The sequence below is a fragment of the Sorghum bicolor genome, chromosome 8 (genome assembly GCF_000003195.3).
Source record: "Sorghum bicolor cultivar BTx623 chromosome 8, Sorghum_bicolor_NCBIv3, whole genome shotgun sequence".
Lineage (NCBI taxonomy): Eukaryota > Viridiplantae > Streptophyta > Magnoliopsida > Poales > Poaceae > Sorghum > Sorghum bicolor.
In genome coordinates, this window is record NC_012877.2 from 6,467,099 (window position 1) to 6,485,977 (window position 18,879).

An 18,879-nucleotide genomic window follows, 5' to 3' on the forward strand; every position below is an offset into this window, starting at 1 on the left:
CGTTCCTTTCTATCTTGCTCTCCAACCAAATGCGTCTCAAACCAATCGTGACGGGCAGAGCCACAGTCCGCCAGGTTCACTGTCAGTCGCGTGACAGTGAACGAGTTAGTTTGGTACTACTTAATACAATTACTACTTAATCCAAATGTTTCAGTCTGGTCTTTTGTTTCACACCCACCATCTCGATAAAAATCTCAGCTTTTCAAGACAATCTATGAAAGCAAAGGGCAAAAACACATAAGGCCTTGTTTGGATGTTGTCGGATTCACCTCAATCCACATGTGTTGGAGTGGATTGGGTGGAATTTAGTTCAAGTTCCACTCCAATCCACCCCAACACATGTGGATTGATGCGAATCCGACTACATCCTAATTGTTTTAATTGTTGAGGAAAGCTTCTTGTACAACGGAGGTCAATCTATGGAGATTTTGCTCCAAAGCAAATTGGTAACAAAATGCAAAGGCTCGAAATGAAAGGAAAGTGAATGCAAATATATAAAGACCTCGCTACGGCAGAAAGAAAGGAGCTGCTTCTAACTCCACGCTACACTCCATTCTGCTTTTCCGGAGTGTCCGCTCACTGCACTTGTGCAGAATCTGGAGCACGTTCTTCATAGTCGGCCGTGGCGATGGCAAGATGCTGGTGCATTTGACGCCTAGCCTGAACGCCGTCTCAATCTCGTTAGGATACCCTGCATATCTGATGCTCTTGTCTATGACATCAAGGATGCTCGCCCCCGATTGGTAACAGTGGCGAGCCCATTCTGCCAGACAACCAAGCTCGGCACCATCGTTAGCCTTCTTGCCAGTTGTGAGCTCCAAGAGCACGACTCCAAAGCTATATACATCCACCTTCTCGTTCACCTTCCTAGTGTAAGCATACTCTGCAGACAAACATTATATATATATAGCATGAGGTCCGGCAATACTAGAACTTGTGATATCCACATTAGCTACTACCCCATTTACTCTAAGGCAGGGGCAAAATGAGAGTGAAATCTGCCGAAATACAAAAAGAACCTTACCTGGAGCCATGTAGCCAAATGATCCGGCCACCGCAGACATCGTATTGGGCTCCCCTGCACTGACCAACATTCTAGCCACCCCAAAGTCTGCGATCTTAGCCCGGAACTCTGAGTCCAGCAGGATATTGCTCGTCTTGACGTCTCGGTGAACGATGGGTGGTGAGCACTCGTGGTGCATGTAGCACAGGCCCTGCGCAGCCCCAACAGCCACTAAGAGCCTTGTTGGCCAGTCCAACGGCACATGGTGCACAGGCCATGCCATCGCCAAAGAATTCCTTGCGTTGCCATGGAGCCATTTGTCCAGGTTGCCATTGTCCATGTAGTCATACACAAGGAGCTTGGAATCTGCGCTAGAGAGGCAGCACAGCAGCTTCACAATGTTGTTGTGCCGGATGTTGCATAGGATGCGAGCCTCGGACTCAAACTCACGCTCCAGCTTCTCGTCCAGGGACCCAAAGCTTCGTATTTGCTTCACAGCCACCACCCCGGTTCTGCTGTTGTACCGGTTGGTGTATGTGACACGGTACACGTGCCCTGAGCCACCACTGCCAACGAGGTTCTCCTCTATTAGTCCCTGAGGTATGTCAGCAACCTCGAAGTTCAGAGTTTGGAAACGTGTGATTTGCCAGTCATCCCGCTTTTCTTTCATGTACTCAAGTGCAGTGGTGTTGGTGCTGTTCATAGTTATGAAGTTGCCATTAATGATTTGAGCAGCACCCTCTTCAGCTGGGGAATGTTCGTTTTCAATACGATAAACCTTTTTGGACAACGACAATGTAACAATAACAGCAAGCAAACACAATCCAATAAGAGCACCGGCCAGAGCAATGATGATTATTAGAAGAGTGTGCCTTTTTTTCTTACTACCAGTGTCCACATTGCTAGTTGTATTTGTAAGGCCAGGATTTCCAGTGATATTGACTGCCGCTTGTTTAGGAAGTACCGGAAGGGACCCAGAGAGTTGGTTATAAGCAAGAATCAACTCTGTCAAGCTATTAAGACTCCCAATTGAGGTTGGTACCTGACCTGACAAGTTGTTGTATGAAAGATCAAGAATCTCTAGTTCACCTAAATAGCCAATATTTGAAGGAATATTCCCGCTGAGAAGGTTGTGGCTAAGATTAAGTGTTGTACTCAAGCTGGCTGGCATTTCTGGGATGGAGCCTGTTAGCAGGTTGTTCCCCAGGTTGAGCTCAATTAGATTCTTCAGCAACGAGATTGAAATTGGAATCACACCACTGATCTTATTGGCTTGCAAATTCATGCTGGAAAGATTTTGTAAGTTCGTAATTTCAACTGGTATAGACCCACTGAATGAGTTGTAACTAAGATTCAATGCATTCAGGCTTATGAAATTGGAAAAAGTGCTTGGAATAGATCCACTGAAATTGTTCATCTGAAGCTTCAGAACAACCAGATTCTTAAGGTCGCCAATCTCATCTGGCACTTGACCTTGTAGCATATTAGATGCCAGATTCAAAAGGGTCAAGTTCTTGCACTCACCAAGGTTAGGGTGGATATTGCCCTCCAAATTATTGTTGTCCAACTCAAGATAGGCTAACTTTGAGGCATTACTAATTGAGTCTGGGATTCCCCCACTGAGATTGTTTGTACCAAGACGAAGGCGGACGAGACTTCTAGAAAACTTGGCATCAACGTGCCCTTCAAGATTGTTGCTTGTGAGATCAATCGTCTCCAAATTCATACCTAAGAAGAGATCCGGAGGGATCCTCCCACTGATCTCATTGTAACTCAAATCCAGCATCTTCACATATTTGGTAACTCCAGGGGGGATCGAACCATTCAAACTGTTCTGGTTGGCTGCAAACCTAGTCAGCGTTGTCACATTAGACAGACTCGCTGGTATTTCCCCAGACAGATTATTGGATGAAAGGAGCAAAGTCTCGAGCTTGGGGAGACTCGTGAAGTTATCTGGGACAGTGCCAGTTATATAATTCTGACTGAGATCTAGCAGAGTAAGATTTTCATATTTAAACAAGCCCGGAGGGATTGAACCACTCAACCGATTACGAGACAATACCAACTCCACTAAAGAGCTGACCATACTGGTAGGAACATCACCATTCAACTTATTGGCACTAGCGTTGAAGCTCCTTAATTTGGGGAAAGAACCGAATTCTGCACTCAGATTTGTACTGGCAAAGGAATTGAAGGACAAATCAAGAACTTCTAGCTGGGGGAAACCGGATAAATCACTGAGCGAATTAGCCAACTGATTGGTGCTCAGATTAAGTGACTGCAACCCTTCTTTCATGGAGCAAGTAGAGGCGAAGAATTGGGGGGACAAATTTGTGAACAAATTTATGGAAAGATCAAGATTCCGCAAAGTGTCAAGACGGCAAAGGGGGGCAAAGATGGAGGAGTTGGAGAGGCCATAGTTGGACAAGGCGATGCTAGTGACGACCGAGGAAGAACTGGAATTTCTGCAACTGATTCCTTTCCAGGTGCATGGATTCTGGACTGCGTTCCACCTGGTGTTGGCGGATTCAGAGTTCACCAGACTCGCAATATCATTCATGATGGCCTTTTGCGTCTCGTTTAGTAGAGGCGATTGTGCGGCGGCGGCCGGTGGCACATCAAGAAAGGAGAAGAAGAACAAGAACGGCAGCAGCAGCCGTAGGAGGAAGAAGCCATGGCTGGCACAGGGACCATACCTCCTCTCCACCATGGTCATCCCCACAGTTCTTGGTCTTCCTCGCTTGATTAACCACCTCGCCTCTTTCCCTCCTCCTCGATCCCAGCAGGTCTCCACCAGCTCGAATAATACCAGCTTTCACCAGGATTTAAAGTTTTGGAAGTGCTCGCACATGGCTTCCTTGGGTTTTGTCAGGGAATTGTGATTCAGAAACACCCAAGGCTACTGTGAGGTGAATTCTTATAATTTTGTTGATGTTTTCTAGTGCCCCTTCCCGTGGGTTTAGGTTGGATACACATTGACTGACTGGCATACAACACCATTTACTTTTGTGTGAGGGAGACCCAAATCTGTTGGAGCTGAAAAACGTGAGCAAAGGCTAGACCATGGGGCCTGCACAGAATGCTATTTGAGGAGAAGTTGGCAGGGTTGTAGAATGGTCCGTCGTTTCCTATTCTCATGTCTTGCAAGCCAATGCTGTCTCATTCTTTAGTTGTGTCAAGAATTTTGCTGAAATATTTGCAAGAGAAACTTCCAAAGCTCCACCAGTGGCTGTAAGGTTGTGATGATAAAAGTCAGCAGCTTTGAAGGTTTATAGAGTGGCTTTAAACTTGCCATGGTAAACAAAAACAAGATTAGTGCATGAGGTTGCCATCTGAATTGGCTCTTTAATGTATGTACTGCATAGTCTGTTTCTTGTGCATGTGAGAATGACCCAACTCAAAGCTAGAGCTGTGATATTTTGGGGGTGTTTGGGACTGCTCCGCTCCACTTTTTTAGCCAAACAGTTTTAGTTCCACTCACTCTATTCGAGGAAAAAGGGTGGAGTTGTGAGAGCACCAAAGAGGTGCCCCACAAATTCTTTTTTTTTGTTGCTCCACGGTGGAGTTTGTGGAGCAATCCAAAACACCCCTACTCACCTCTTCTTCTCTTTAGCTTTGACCAATAATTTAGTTACATCCTACATCTCCTGTTCGCTTGACCTTATCAGCCAAATCTGCGAGCTATTCAACGACGTTTCTCTCTCACAAGTGAGCTCGTGGTTTAAAACTTTTTGAGAGAAACCAGTGGTTTAAATTCCTCAAAATACATGTGATGTTTCTCACTTCTCAGTCAAAGTTAGAAACAACAATTTTCTTGATATTTTCCTTTGTCCCCTCACTTGGGTCTGCGCCGGGTTCAGCATTGACTGATTGGACTAACGAGTAACGTACGGCACATCTATTCCTGTTTGACAGACTAGTGGCACAAACTTAACGCACTACATCAAAAGGTCCAGATATAGGCAATGAATTGTATAAGCATAGGATGATTGGGATCATGGCATTGGCATTTTCTTACCTGACAGTGCAGGTAGCGACGGCGAGCGCGCACCGCACGGCATCGTGATAGACACGGCGGAGGGAACTTCGCCTTCACCTTCCCTGTCTGGTTCGCTGCCAGAACATCTTGTATGCTTGGACCATGCAGCGGCGCCAGGACCGCAAGCGGGGCTCCTGATTCACTCAGAGTCAGAGCCGGAATGGGGATCGATCCCGCCGGATCTACTGCGCTTCGGGCAGCCGTCGGCGCCCAGGAACTGGGCTGGTGGGGCGGCGGACCCCCGCCATGATGCTCTGCTGCTCATCTCGTTCGCCCCTTGCGGCGGCGCCGCCAGACACAGAGACACTGGTGACCTCCGCTCCGAGAAGGACTGGAGCCGTGGAGCGGGGGGATTTCCGCTCCGGCGACCGAACCAACCAATCGCTGGCAATGGCATGCAGGGGGGGCAGCCCGCCGGGCCCACCGTCGCTTGAAGTCGAGTCGAGGTGGATGGAACACTCGTCGGTGGAAACTGGCGCCGCCTGGAGAGCCATATCCGGTACCCATCAACCGGTGGGTACTGCCGGCGGCGGAAGGGCAAACACTGTGGTCTGCCGTTGATCGAGAAATTTGCGATTATATGACTCGAAACATTGCGCTTCGCTATTATATGACTCCAAACATGAACTTCGCTATAATATAGCCCGAAACATTTACACTTTACTATTATATAATTTCTTTTATTTTAAAGCATATTTAGTGAACTTAATAAATATTTTTTTTCGTAATGCCCATTCTGCCCTTCTGTTAATCACGTTGTATCTACCGGCCGTCTGTCTTCCTTCTCACATACGAGACTTCTCGGCTCCTTCTCTAACGCGAGTCGACCCGTCGCCGACGGAAGACTGACGCGCCGCCGGCCGACGCGCCTCTGCTGCCCCGGCCATCCACTCTCCCCCTTGCCGGCGGCCAAGCATGGAAGGAGACCCGCCTCCCGAAGCTCCCTTCTCCATGGCCGCTGGACGCGCTGCCGCAGCTGCTGGAGGGCCACCCACGGCCGGTGAATGCGCAGCCGCCGCCCCTTCTGGTTCTCTGTCCCCGGCGGGTGGAGTCCTGGCCGGCCAGGTCCCGTCCTCTGCAGACCTCCAGGCTTCCCTGGACACAGCCTGCCACCTATGGCCGGCGCCCTGCCACCCTGGCCAGCGTGCAGCCTGTCCAGGAGGCGCCCAGCGCACTGCCACCCCTGGCCGGCGTGCAGCCTGCCCAGGAGGCGCCCAGACCAGCACAGGAGCCGCCGAGGCCAGCACAGGAGGCCACAGCGGGCAAACAGCCAAGTAACAGCATCTCCTGATCTGTTTAAATCAACCAGGGGCATAAAGGTCATGTCAAGTCTTAATCACATGAATTAGATATGAAAAATGCTTTAAAACAAAAGAAATCATATAGTAGCAAAGTGTAAACGTCGGGCCATATTATAGCGAAGTCTACGTTTGGAGTCATATAATAGCGAAGCGCAATGTTTCAAGTTATATAATAGCAAATTTCTCGCCGTTGATCTAGTTCACCCCTCGCGGCGCCCCGGCTGACACGTGAATCCGACATGGTGTATAATTAGCATTCAACTGATAAGGGCCCTGTTTAGTTCCTAAAAATTTCCTAAAATTTTTCAAAATTTTCTGTCACATCAAATCTTTAAATATATACATAGAGCATTAAATATAAATAAAAAATAACTAATTACATAGTTTATCTATAATTTACGAGAAAAATCTTTTAAACCTTTAGATGCATGCATGGAGCATTAAATATAGATAAAAAAAATTAACTAATTATACAATTTATCTGTAATTTGCGAGACAAATTTTTGGGTTTGGCTACTATAGCATTTTCATTTGTATTTGATAATTATTGTCTAATCATGGATTAACTAGGTTTAAAAAATTCATATCATAAATTATAGGTAAACTGTACAATTAGTTTTTTATCTATATTTAAGGCTAAAAGTCTGTTCGCTTAAGTTTATTTTGCTGAATCTGTCAGATCAACGAATAATATTTTCAGCCATGACTTTTCAAACAAATGAACCAGAGGCTAGTCAAATCAATTCAAAGCCATAAAGCTCAAACTCTTACATCCAAGAGAAAAGAAAAGCAATAACAAAAGCATGAAAGTTCAGTCCAAACATGACGAGCGACTAACAACTTGGAAAAGAACTAAAACTATGCTACAATTCGATTCTGAAAGTTCCAACTAAACTTTGCGAAAACCTCCATAGTGGTTGTCTCCTAGCTTCTGCATCCATACATGAACGACGGATACAGTATATCGCCTTCAAAATTACATGCAAATAGGTATTCAACTTAGCCTCATTAAAAACTATATTGCTTTTATTTAATTATAAAGCACAACAAAGTGCAGCCGCCCCCAACAAAATTTGGTTTCTAAGCTTAAGACCAAAGCCATTTAGCCAAGAACCAAGCATATTAGAAAAGCTAGTGGTTGATCGAACTCCAAAGGTGAATAGTACTGAATTTCCAAACAAAGCTTGCAAAGTGGCGGTCAAAAAAAAAACAACACGAGTTGGATGGCCAACAAAAAGCTAAAAAACAACATTTGACACTTTCTTGCCAATTCATTTTGGCTAAGTTATCCATAGTAAAAGTGACTGCATAAAGAAAGATTCTCCCTTACCAAACCTCTTCTAAATAACACATTAAGCAGTACAGTCCGTAGGACATTCACCACTGTGTCATCTTTTCTTCTTGGTATTCTATAAAGGTTGGGGTAGGCCTCTCTAAAAGGCTTGTCTCCCAACCAAATGTCATCCCAAAATCCGACTTGTTCCCCATTTTGCACTTTGAAACGTCCACCCTTCAAAAAAAAAAATCATCCTTGACCTAGAAATCCAAATGTTTCAGTTTGATCTTTGGTTTCTTACAAACATCTCAATAAATCTCAGCTTTCCAAGACAATGCATCGAAGGAAAGGGCAAAAACACATCATTGTAATTGTCTCTGGGGGTAACCTTGGACTTCTTGTACACGCAAGTCAATCTATGGAGATTTTGCTCCAAAGCAAATTGGTAACAAAATGCAAAGGTTCGAAATGAAAGGAAAGTGAATGCAAATATATAAAGAGGTGGCTCGCTATGGGAGCCAGAATGGAGCTTCATCTAAAGTCCATGCTACACTCCAGTCTGCTTTTCCGGAGCGTCTGCTCACTGCATTTGAGCAGAATCTGCAACACGTCCTTCATAGTTGGACGTGACGACGGCGAGTTGGCCGTGCATTGCACACCTAGCCTGAACATCGTCTCAATCTCATCAGTGTACCCTGCATATCTAATGCAGACGTCCATAGCATTAGGGATGTTCGCCCCTGACCGGTAGTGGTGCCCTGCCCATTCTGCCAGAGAGCCCTGCTCACCACCGTCGTTGGCCTTCTTGCCGGTTGTGAGCTCCAGGAGCACCACACCAAAGCCGAAGACATCCACCTTCTCATTCACCTTCATCGTGTAAGCATACTCTGTGGATATCAAACAGTAGCCACTAGCCCAATTACTGTACAGAAGTCAAGAAAATGAGAGTGAAATTCACTAAAAAAACCCCAAAAGAGATCATTACCAGGAGGCATGTAGCCAAATGATCCCGCTACGGCAGACATCGTGTTGGGTTCCCCTGCCCGTGCCAACATCCTAGCCAGCCCAAAGTCCGCGACCTTAGCCCGGAACTCCAAATCCAGTAGGATATTGCTCGTCTTGACGTCCCGGTGAATGATGGGAGGTGAGCACTCATGGTGCATGTAGCACAGCCCCTGTGCGGCCCCGACAGCCACTATGACCCTCGTCGGCCAGTCCAGCGGGACGTAGTCCCCATGGAGCCATCTGTCCAGGCTGCCATTGTCCATGTAGTCATACACAAGGAGCTTTGACTCCGTGCCAGAAAGGCAGCACAGCAGCTTCACAATGTTGTTGTGCCGGATGTTGCATAGGATGCTAGCCTCGGACTCAAACTCACGCTCCAGCTTCTCGTCCAGCGACCCAACGCTTCGTATCTGCTTCACGGCTACCACAGTGGTGCTGCCATTGTGCCAGTTGGTGCATGTGACGCGGTGCACATGCCCTGAACCACCGCTGCCAACGAGGTTCTCCTCCGTTAGTCTGTGCGATATGTCCGCAACCTCGAAGTTCAGTGCTTGGAAAGGTGTGATTCGCCATCCCTCCCGCTTTGCTTTCATGAACTCAGCTGCAGAGGTGTGGTTGTTGTTCATGGCTAGCTGCCCATCAATGATCTTATCAGCATCTTCCACACGAGAAATTCTCTTGGAACATAAATAGACAGCAACAGCAGTAAGCACCAACGTGCCAACAAAAGTGCCAGCAGACATGAAAAAGATGATGACTGTGTGTCTCTTTTCCACTGAAGTGCCAACAAAAGTGCCAGCAGAGGCACCCTTATTGTCTTCGGTGATATTCCTCAGACCAGGATTTCCACTACTAATGACTGATACAAACGGACCAAAGCTAGGGAGCTCTCCAGAAAGCTGATTATAAGAAAGGTCCAACACTGTCAAGCTTGTCAAGCCAGTAAGTGAGGAAGGTACCTGACCAGATAGGTTATTGTATGAAAGATCAAGTATCTCCAGACCGGTCAAATCGCCCATATATGGAGGAACAGACCCACTAAGCTGGTTATGGCTAAGATTGAGAGCTGTTCTCAGGCTGGTTGTCATTGAAGGTATTGTACCAATCAGTAAATTGTTCGCGAGGTTAAGCTCAATCAGTGAGGTCACTGTGGTTGGAAAACTTGGAATTTTACCACTGATCTTCTTGCCCTCCAAATTCACATTGGTAAGGTACAATAGATTAAATAGTCTTGGTGGTATCTCTCCAGTAAATGAGTTCTGACTAAGATTCAATATGCCCAGGTTCATCAGGCTAGAAAATGCAGATGGAATGGATCCACTGAGATAGTTCTCTTGAAGCTTCAGAACTTCCAGCTTCTCAAGGTTACCAAATTCACTGGGCACTGGACCTTCCAGTTTATTATGCGCAAGGTTCAAGAGGGTCAAGTTCTTGCAGTTGCCAAGTTGCAAAGGTATATTTCCAACCATCTTGTTGTCATCCAACTCAAGGTAAACCATGCCCAAGGCATCACCAATAGTGTTTGGTATGCTTCCACTGAGCAAGTTGCTACCAAGTCTCAAGCGGTACAGGCTGTGAGAAAAGCTCCCAGTAATCTGCCCATCGAGCTGATTGCTGGTGAGATCAACAAGTTCCAACCCTGAGGGTGAGAAAAGGTCAGAGGGTATTGTCCCACTCAGATTGTTGTAACTTAAATCCAAAATCTTCACATGCTTGGTAATTCCAGTAGGAATTGAACCATTAAAATTGTTCTTATTAGCTGCAAACCGAGATAAATTCTTGAGGGTCGACAAACTTTGTGGTATCGGCCCACCGAGATTATTACCAGAAAGAAGTAGAATTTCCAGCCTTTTGAGTCTCCCGAAGTCATTTGCAGCATCACTGGTTAGCATGTTCTGACTGAGATCTAGCACGGTGAGATTTTCAAACTGAAACAGACTATTCGGGATTGTACCAGTGAACTGATTCGCAGATAATACCAATTCCTTCAAATTGAGAGGCATGCTCAACGTCCGCATTGAGGGGATCCCGCCTCATGCTTGGGGGCAGGATGTTGATCCTTGCGCGCTCCTGTGCTATCCACTACGTGGAGGAGCACACTCGTCGCCGGGAGCGCACAAGGACCTACGACCTGTGGGCATGGTGTGTGGACCCTTGCGAGATTCCACTACGGGTCTGGCTCACCATCGCTGATCCTGACGCTGAGCAGCCACCGGTGGACATCCAGCTCCCTCTCGTCCAAGTTCACCAAGAAGAGCCAACTGGAGTCAAGCATGGGCTGAAGTATGAGGTGTTCCCTCACGTGGCTGTGGTGGAGGACCTCACCTTCCTTGGTGAGGATGGTGGCCAGGGTGGGCCGCCGAATCGCAGGCCCAGGCGGCATTTCATCTGGAGGTATGGTCAGCCTGACTCGCAGGGTGAAGTGCATGGCCGCAGAGGTGAGGACCGTGGCAGGGAAGAGCATCGCAGGAGGGATGATGAAGATGACAACCAGGGCGGGCGCCATAGGAGGCACAGGAGTGCCTCGGCTTGGGGGCGTGTCACCAGGTGCCGCAATGGAGCGGCCGATTGCTACAGCACCAACATCCGGGCTTTCAACCCTCGCTATGGCGGCTCCTACCGTTCAAGGAGTCTCAAGTGGGAGATCAAGAAGGCCAAGGTCAACGCCAAGGTCACTCCAGCACCGACAGTCCAGAGTAAGACTAAGAAACGTGTCTCTTTCGCTGACCCAGTTGCTTCTGTCCTCGGGGAGTTCCCTAAAGTTGCATGTGAGAACATAAAGTCGCCTTTTGTTTTGCAACCTCCTATCATCCAGTCTGCTACTTGTTGCCTGCTTGCAGACACCATGCTTGATGAATTCATGCTATGTGCCACTCATGCAGCTGCAGGGGAGAAGCACATGAGTCCCAACAACATCAGAGCAGTGGAGATCAGGAAGGAAGGGGAGCAGAACAAGGTTCCAGAAAAGAACCTAACTATCCAGTTCAGGCTGATCTTAGTCAAATAGAGCTTTTAGAGGACGAGTTTACACAAAGGAGTACTCGTCTAGCTAGTAAAGCAAAATCCAGAGTGGGCAAAGATACTCTCACAGTAGCTCAGGACCTGCTCATTAAAAAACTTGGTGAGCTAACCCCACAACAAGATGATGCCAATGTAGTTAACATTGAAAGTTTTTCGCAGCATCTCGACAAGCCGATCAACAAGGTAGAGATGGACGCCATCCAGGAGCTGATTGAGCATGGCTCCAAGCTAGAGAAGAGGGCTGGCAAGAACAAGGTTGCAGCAAGGAAGATGAGAGCTTCTTGAGGCGACAGGCCATGGTTGCAGTAGGGCTGGTGTCCCCAATGACAGCTCTATTTGCCGTAAGGAGTAGCTTCATGCGAAGTTGGGCCCTGTGTGGCCGTGAAGGGGTATCAATGCCCATGTATCCGAATGATTTAGGACCTTTCATGCCTGCTGGCCATGTTGCCTTCGGCATCAGATTTCTTCAGACTTGTGTGTTGGGTAGGGCCTGCTGGCTTTGTTGCCTTCGGCCAACTTTGAAGATTGTAAGGGGCCTATTGACTGTGTTAGTTAATTCAAGACCCTGTCTCAGTGCTTCGGCAGACGTTAGTGGGGCTATTGTGTTAAATGGCGCAAAAAGATTGTTCAATACTGTGTTGGAATGTTAGAGGGCTCAACGATGGGGCAAAGAGAGCAAGCGTGCGTAATTTAATTACATCCTCTGGTGCAACATTGGTATGCCTCCAGGAAACTAAAATTGAGAACTGGAACCAACAACTGTTGAATGAAGCAGTTGGCCGTGATCTGGCAACAAACTGTGCCTTTCTTCCTGCGGTAGGAGCTGCGGGTGGAATTTTATTAGCAGCATCTGAGAGATTTTTCAGGCTAACACCCGCACAAGTAACAACACACTCGGTGTCTGCAAAGATCACCATGTTGGAAGAGAATGTTTCTTGGTGTATAACGGGAGTTTACGGGCCACAGACAGACACAGAGAAGATCGCATTCATGCAAGAAATATTGGATCTCAAGCAACACATGATGGATCAGTGGCTTGTGCTGGGAGATTTCAACTTAATCTACCGAGTGGAAGATAAGAATAACAGCAGAATAAATATCTCAATGCTGAATAGATTTAAAAACATGATTGACAACCTTCAGTTGGCACCACTAGAACTATTTGGAAGGCGCTTTATGTGGTGCAATAATCAGCAAAACCCAACGATGACAAAGATAGATCATTTCCTTGCTACGGCGGAGTGGCTAGATTTATTTCCCAGGACAGACCTACAGGCACTAGCATCCTTGGGCTCTGACCATTGTCCATTATTTCTACAAGGAGATACATCTTTTGAGTTCTGTAGAGGCTTTCGTTTCGAGGCTTATTGGGTTAACATGCCAGGCTTCTTAGAAACGGTTCAAACGGCATGGGAGCAACCGGTAAACACGCAAAATGCATTGCTCAACCTGCATGTCAAGTTGCTACGTACAGCAAGATCTCAAAATCTGGAGGAGAACAAAATTCAGCAACTACAAAGTGCAGGCTGCCATACTACAGATTGTCCTGCTAGAACTAGAAAAGGCCCAGGGGAGGCGAACTTTGACAGAGGAGGAAGTAGCGTTCAAAAAATTCCTCAAGGCAAGATCGGTTGGGATGGCGGCGGTGCAGAAGGCGAAGGCGAGGCAACACTCCCGTTTAACCTGGATCCGGGAAGGAGACTCAAACACACGTCTATTCCATATTTTTGCCAACGCAAGAAGAAAAAAAACGTACATAAGTTCTTTGCACACCGAAGATGGGATAGCAACCACACAGCAGGATAAAATCAAAGTGGCAGTGGATTATTTCAGTAAAGCAGTTGGAACAAACATGGTGAGATCACGGCGACTAAACTGGAGTGCATTGGGGTACTCAGCTTTCAACCTAGAAGATCTGGACGTGCCATTCACAATCCAGGAACTCTCCCAAATTATCAAATCGCTACCTTCTGAAAAGGCCCCGGGGCCAGATGGCTTCATTGGGGTGTTCTACAAAAAATGTTGGGAGATAATCAAACATGATCTCTATGAGGCCGTGATGGGTTCCTACAATCACAAGACGTCCAAAATGCATTTATTCAATGAGGCTAATATAGTGTTGCTTCCAAAAAAACAAGACCCAATCAATATTGCGGATTACAGACCAATTAGCTTAATTAATAGCCTCACGAAAATCATTACAAAACTGCTTGCAACAAGATTAGCGCCTCGTATGAATGATTTAGTCTCACAGGCACAAAACGCATTCATCAAAAAACGATGTATACATGATAATTTCCTGTATGTGCAGAGGGTGATTCAGTTCTTGCATAAGAAAAAACAACCGGCTCTATTCATCAAATTGGATATCTCAAAGGCTTTTGATTCCATAGGGTGGCAATATCTACTGGACGTGCTAACGGCCTTGGGCTTCAGTACCAAATGGCGCAATTGGATTTCCTCCATCCTTGGATCATCTTCTTCCAGAATCCTAATCAATGGGAGACCAAGTCAAAATATCAAACATGCAAAGGGCTTAAGGCAAGGGGACCCTTTGTCCCCGCTACTCTTTATACTCGCAATTGACCCGCTGCAGAGGATCATTGAGCAGGCTGCCCAGCAAGGCTTACTACAACCGGTTCTCCCAAGGCAAGCAAAACTACGGTGCTCCCTTTATGCGGATGATGCAGCCCTATTTGCAAATCCAACACCAACTGAGTTGACAAGATTACAGAAAGTATTGTCTATTTTTGGTGAGTGCTCCGGACTAAAAGTGAACCTTTCCAAAACGGAAATTTTTCCAATTCGAATGCAAGCCTGATTCATGCAATTGTTCAAAATTTCCCGGGCAAGATCAGCAGCTTTCCAGGAAAGTACCTAGGTCTCCCTTTGCATACTAGAAAGCTAAGAAGGATAGAGGTGCAACCGTTAATTGACAAAATAGGTGCAAGACTACCTGGATGGAAAGGCAAATTCCTATCTTCTTCGGGAAAAGAGATATTGGTTAAAACTGTGTTGTCTAGTTTACCAATATATCACCTAACAGTTTTCCATGCACATAAATGGCTTATAAAGAGGATTGATAGAATCAGAAGGAGCTTCTTGTGGAGAGGAGAAAGTCCGGACAAAGTTAGTGGTGGACATTCCTTGATAAATTGGCCAACAACATGCCTCCCCAAGACGAAAGGGGGCCTAGGAATTTTAGAACTGGAAAGGTTCACTAGAGCTCTCAGACTAAGATGGTTGTGGTTCAAATGGAAACAAAAACAAAGAGCTTGGAATGACTTGGAAATTCCGTGCGACAAGGTAGACCGTGAACTGTTTGAAAAGACTAGAAGAAAGAATATTACAGTGCGACAGGCGCTAAATAATAACAAGTGGATCGATCATATTTATCCTCCGACATCACCTGAAGAAGTGAGACAGTTTGTAAGGCTCTGGGAAGAGCTACAGGGAGTTGTCCTCAATGTGGAGATACAAGATGACATCTCTTGGCGATGGACTGCAGATGGTGTCTATACCACACAAAGTGCTTATCAGATACAGTTTGTGGGAGTTTACAGTAGAATGAAGATAACTCCGATTTGGAGGGCTAAAGCTGAACATAAATGTCGTTTTTTTGCTTGGACTCTGATGCATAAGAAAATCCTAACTGCAAACAATTTTCTCAAAAGAGGGTGGACTGAAGACACAGAATGCAAGTTATGTGACAATGATCTAGAAACACCAACCCACCTCTGCAAAGATTGCCCATTCACCAAGGAGGTTTGGGGATTTATTAAGCACTGGTTCAATTTATCGGTGCTGCAAACAGTGAGCGAAGGTGGTTCCATTTATTCCTTTTGGTTGAGATGCAGGCGTAAATTTGATAAGAACCAAAGAAAGGAAGTGGATGGAATCCTAATCTACTTCTGGTGGAACATATGGAAAGAACGCAATAGAAGGATCTTCCAACAGCACAGTCTGCAACCAATACAAGTGGCTTCCTTATGTAAGGATGATATCACACAATATGGCTTAGCGATGGTGTCACAAGACCAGAGGACTCAATCAGATTGACCGGAGGTTTAAATAGGATTAGGAGTCCTAGCAGCGAGTGTGTACTGCTGGTTACTTTGTAGTTGTGAAGGGGGAGTTTTTTCGCCTGATAAATCTTCAGGCTGTATTTTCTCTGTACATGTTTTTGTTTTTCTTTTTATCGTCTAATAAAATCCGCGGCAAAGCTTTTGCCGTCCTTTCTATTAAAAAAAAACCTCCAAACTATTATAACTAAGGTTCAAGCTTCTCAAATTGGGCAAATAAATCAATTCATTCAACACACCCCGAGTGAAAGAATTGAAGGACAAATCAAGAACCTCCAATTTGCGGAAGACAGGGAAATTAGCAAGTGGTCCAGGTAGCTGGTTGTAGCTGAGATTAAGCCTCAATAATCCAGTGTTCATTTCGCAAGGGAATGGAAAGGAATAATCGGGCAAAGTGGATATGGAATTCATTGATAGATCAAGAAACTGCAAGGTCTCGAGGTGGCATATGGAAGCAAAGATGGCAGAGAAGGATATCTCAAATCCATGCAAGGTGAGGTTTGTGACAACCAAGGAGGAGCCATGGCCGGATGGGGAGCAGGTGACTCCACTCCAGTCACATGGATTCGAGGTGGCGTTCCACCTGATGTTTTTATTGAGGAAACTGTTCCAGCTTCTTTTACTCACAACACTTGAAATATTCATCATGATGGCTTCCTGAGTCTTGTTTAATGACGGCAGGGAAGACGCCGCACTGGTAGTGGCGGCAGCCACAGACGCATGGTAAAACAAGAACAGGGAGGGGAAAAGTATTAGCAGTACGAAGCCAGGGGTTACGCAGGGACAATAGCAATACCTCCTCTCCAACATGGCCGCCCGATTGAACATTTCAGTGCCTTCCACCTGACTGCTTCACCTCTTTCCGGAACTCTTAATCCCAGCTGATCTTCTTTTGCTCAGCCAAGACTGTCTTCTTCAGGTATTTAAAGGGGAGAGAGAAGAGAACACACACCGTGATTGCATATAATTTTCTTGGTGCTTTTCTGGTGCATGCACCTTCTGATAGGTTTGGGGTTGCGTCCAGTGTTGAGGTTCTGTGGACAGTTAGTTGAGAGTGACCCAGCCAAACTTGTTGGGAGGTTTTTTTTCTCGATCGGGTGTTTAACCAACTTGTTGGGAGGTGGAAAACAGCAACCAAAGGTTTGTCAATGCGGCCTGCATGGAATGGAATTCAGTGTGGAACTGTGGACTATCCAACATAAACTGTTGGGAGCTGGTAACAAGCAGTCATACACCGAAGGCTGTACTCTCTCTCTCTCTCTCTCTCTCTCTCTCCCTCCCTCTCCCTCTCTCTCTCTCTCTCTCTCTCTCTCTCTCTCTCTCTCTCTCTTAGATGCATGGAACAATTATTTGCAAACACCCCGTGCCACGTGCCTCTCATGTTTTGCAAATTCCATTAGATATAAACACTACTTCCAATCAAATTACAAGGATAATTTTGTTTGTCTTGGATGGGCTTTTGAACAACAATAATTCCATCAGTATGTACTCAGTACTCAACTTTTATGATACAAAACTAAACTTATTAGATTATTATATTTTATTACCTACTAACTACTAATACAATTTTGTATCATATAAATAAAATATCAGTGAAGTAACTGATAGTAAAAGGCTTATCCTAACAAAACAATATATTGTCTTTGTTGTCTCAGCCCTACTCAATAACTGTCTATTAAAACTAGCAATTTACTTAAGATTATTAGTGCATGAGGTGTGCCAAAGGTTTGTACTACATCATCTACGTGTGAGAGTTACCCAACCAAAACCAGAGCTGTGAATTCTTATACAGTTATACTCACCCCACTTTGATATGGGTGGCCGGCTGGGTTCGGGATTGACTGAGTTGACTACCAAGTAACCAGTAGCCAACGGCATAATTGTGATGTTAACTGTTAAGTAGGAAACAAATCATTGTCAGTCAAAGTTAGAAACAGTAATTTTCTTGGTTTTTCCCTTGTCCCCTGACTTGTTGGATCTGGGTGGCCGGCTGGGTTCAGCATTGACTGAGTTGACTAATCAGTAACGTACGGCATCATCTGTTCCTGTGTGACAGACTAGTGTCACAAACTTAAGCTACATCAAAAGTTCTAGACACTGAGGCGTTCGCAAAAAATTTCAAGATTCTCTCGAATCTTTGGTCGCATGTATGGAACATTAAATATAGATAAAAATAAAAACTAATTGCATAGTTACCTGTAATTTGTGAGATGAATCTTTTGGGCCTAGTTTTTCCATGCTACCGTAGCTAAAAACCAAAATTTTTTGCGAACTAAACAAGGCCTGAATAGTATAAGCATAGGATGATTGGGATAATGGGATTGGCATTTTCTTACCTGACGCAGTGGAGGCAGGTAGCGACGGCGAGCGCGCATCGCACGGCATCGGGACAGACACGGCGGAGTGGAACTTCACCTTCCCAGTCCGGTTCGTTGCCAGAAGTCCCGAACATCGTCTAGTATGCTTGAACGGGAACGGGACCAGGCAGCGGCGCCGGGACCGCGAGCGCGGCCTAGAGCCGGAATGGGGATCGATCCCGCCCGGATCTTCTGTGCTTCGGGCAGGCGCCGGCGCGGCGGGTGGGCGGCGGCGAAGCCCGGCCGTGATGCTTTTGTACCCATCTCGTTCGCCCCTTGGGGCGCCGCCAGGCACCGTGACCCTCCGACTCCGGGACTAGAGCGGGACGATTTCCGCTCCGGCGACCAAACCGAAGGGGCCAAGCTTTGCTCCTTTCGTCCGCAATTACAAAATATTTTAGTTTTTCTAGGTATATTATTTTTTTTACATGCGTGTAGATGTACTTCTTCCATTTTAAAATAATGTTTTTGACTTTTAAACATATGTTTGTTCATTTCTCTTATCCATCTTTTTTGGAAACAATAAAATAAAAGGTCAATATTAAAGTATCTCTAATAATAAAAAATAATTATAACAAAAAAAATAATATTAATATACAAATTTTAAATAAGCCGAACAGAATGAAGGGAGTACTATACATATGAATAATCCAAAACATCTTATAATTATAATTTGGAATGGAAAAGGTACTAAAAGAATAAAATGAAAAACAGGTTAGTCGTTTAGTATTTTTTTTATCGAAAATTTGGCTTCAAAATCATGCAATTATATACGGAAGGTGTTTGGTACTGCTT

At 45.6% G+C, this 18,879-nt stretch overlaps 3 protein-coding genes across 12 annotated transcripts; 1 reads left to right on the forward strand and 2 right to left on the reverse strand.

Moving 5' to 3' along the window:
• On the reverse strand, positions 216-6,639 carry LOC8082764 (leucine-rich repeat receptor-like serine/threonine-protein kinase BAM2). 3 transcript variants are annotated; one of them, XM_021446288.1, is made up of 3 exons: positions 5,022-6,639; positions 1,025-1,750; positions 396-883 (listed from the first exon to the last, which is right to left on the reverse strand). In XM_021446288.1, exons 1-3 carry the CDS (start codon positions 5,062-5,064, stop codon positions 507-509), a joined length of 1,146 nt encoding a protein of 381 aa, XP_021301963.1. In that variant the 5' UTR covers positions 5,065-6,639; the 3' UTR covers positions 396-506. The 3 variants fall into 3 exon arrangements, with proteins under 3 accessions (XP_002442938.2, XP_021301963.1, XP_021301962.1); XM_021446287.1 differs by having other exon boundaries at positions 1,025-4,232; positions 5,022-6,019; XM_002442893.2 differs by lacking the exon at positions 5,022-6,639 and having other exon boundaries at positions 216-883; positions 1,025-5,013.
• On the reverse strand, positions 7,965-18,478 carry LOC8054109 (receptor protein-tyrosine kinase CEPR1). 8 transcript variants are annotated; one of them, XM_021446290.1, is made up of 3 exons: positions 18,064-18,478; positions 8,605-9,256; positions 7,965-8,506 (listed from the first exon to the last, which is right to left on the reverse strand). In XM_021446290.1, the coding sequence occupies exons 1-3, from the start codon at positions 18,100-18,102 to the stop codon at positions 8,151-8,153; spliced, it is 1,047 nt and encodes a 348-aa protein (XP_021301965.1). In that variant the 5' UTR covers positions 18,103-18,478; the 3' UTR covers positions 7,965-8,150. The 8 variants fall into 8 exon arrangements, 2 of the variants coding, with proteins under 2 accessions (XP_021301965.1, XP_021301966.1); XM_021446291.1 differs by lacking the exon at positions 18,064-18,478 and adding an exon at positions 16,524-18,056; XR_002446857.1 differs by lacking the exons at positions 7,965-8,506; positions 8,605-9,256 and adding an exon at positions 13,449-13,712.
• LOC110429769 lies at positions 9,692-12,244 on the forward strand. Its single transcript, XM_021446292.1, has 2 exons — positions 9,692-9,830; positions 9,908-12,244. The coding sequence occupies exon 2, from the start codon at positions 10,660-10,662 to the stop codon at positions 11,629-11,631; it is 972 nt and encodes a 323-aa protein (XP_021301967.1). The 5' UTR covers positions 9,692-9,830; positions 9,908-10,659; the 3' UTR covers positions 11,632-12,244.

Coding starts and splice junctions, on each gene's coding strand:
- LOC8082764 (XM_002442893.2), bottom strand. CDS start 3,719: ATGACCATGGTGGAGAGGAGGTATGGTCCCTGTGCCAGCCATGGCTTC. Junction 884..1,024: donor ATTTGGCTACATGGCTCCAG/GTAAGGTTCTTT, acceptor GTTTGTCTGCAG/AGTATGCTTACACTAGGAAG.
- LOC110429769 (XM_021446292.1), top strand. CDS start 10,660: ATGCTTGGGGGCAGGATGTTGATCCTTGCGCGCTCCTGTGCTATCCAC.
- LOC8054109 (XM_021446290.1), bottom strand. CDS start 18,102: ATGCGCGCTCGCCGTCGCTACCTGCCTCCACTGCGTCAG. Junction 9,257..18,063: donor ACCTGCCTCCACTGCGTCAG/GTAAGAAAATGC, acceptor ATTGATGGGCAG/CTAGCCATGAACAACAACCA. Junction 8,507..8,604: donor ATTTGGCTACATGCCTCCTG/GTAATGATCTCT, acceptor TGATATCCACAG/AGTATGCTTACACGATGAAG.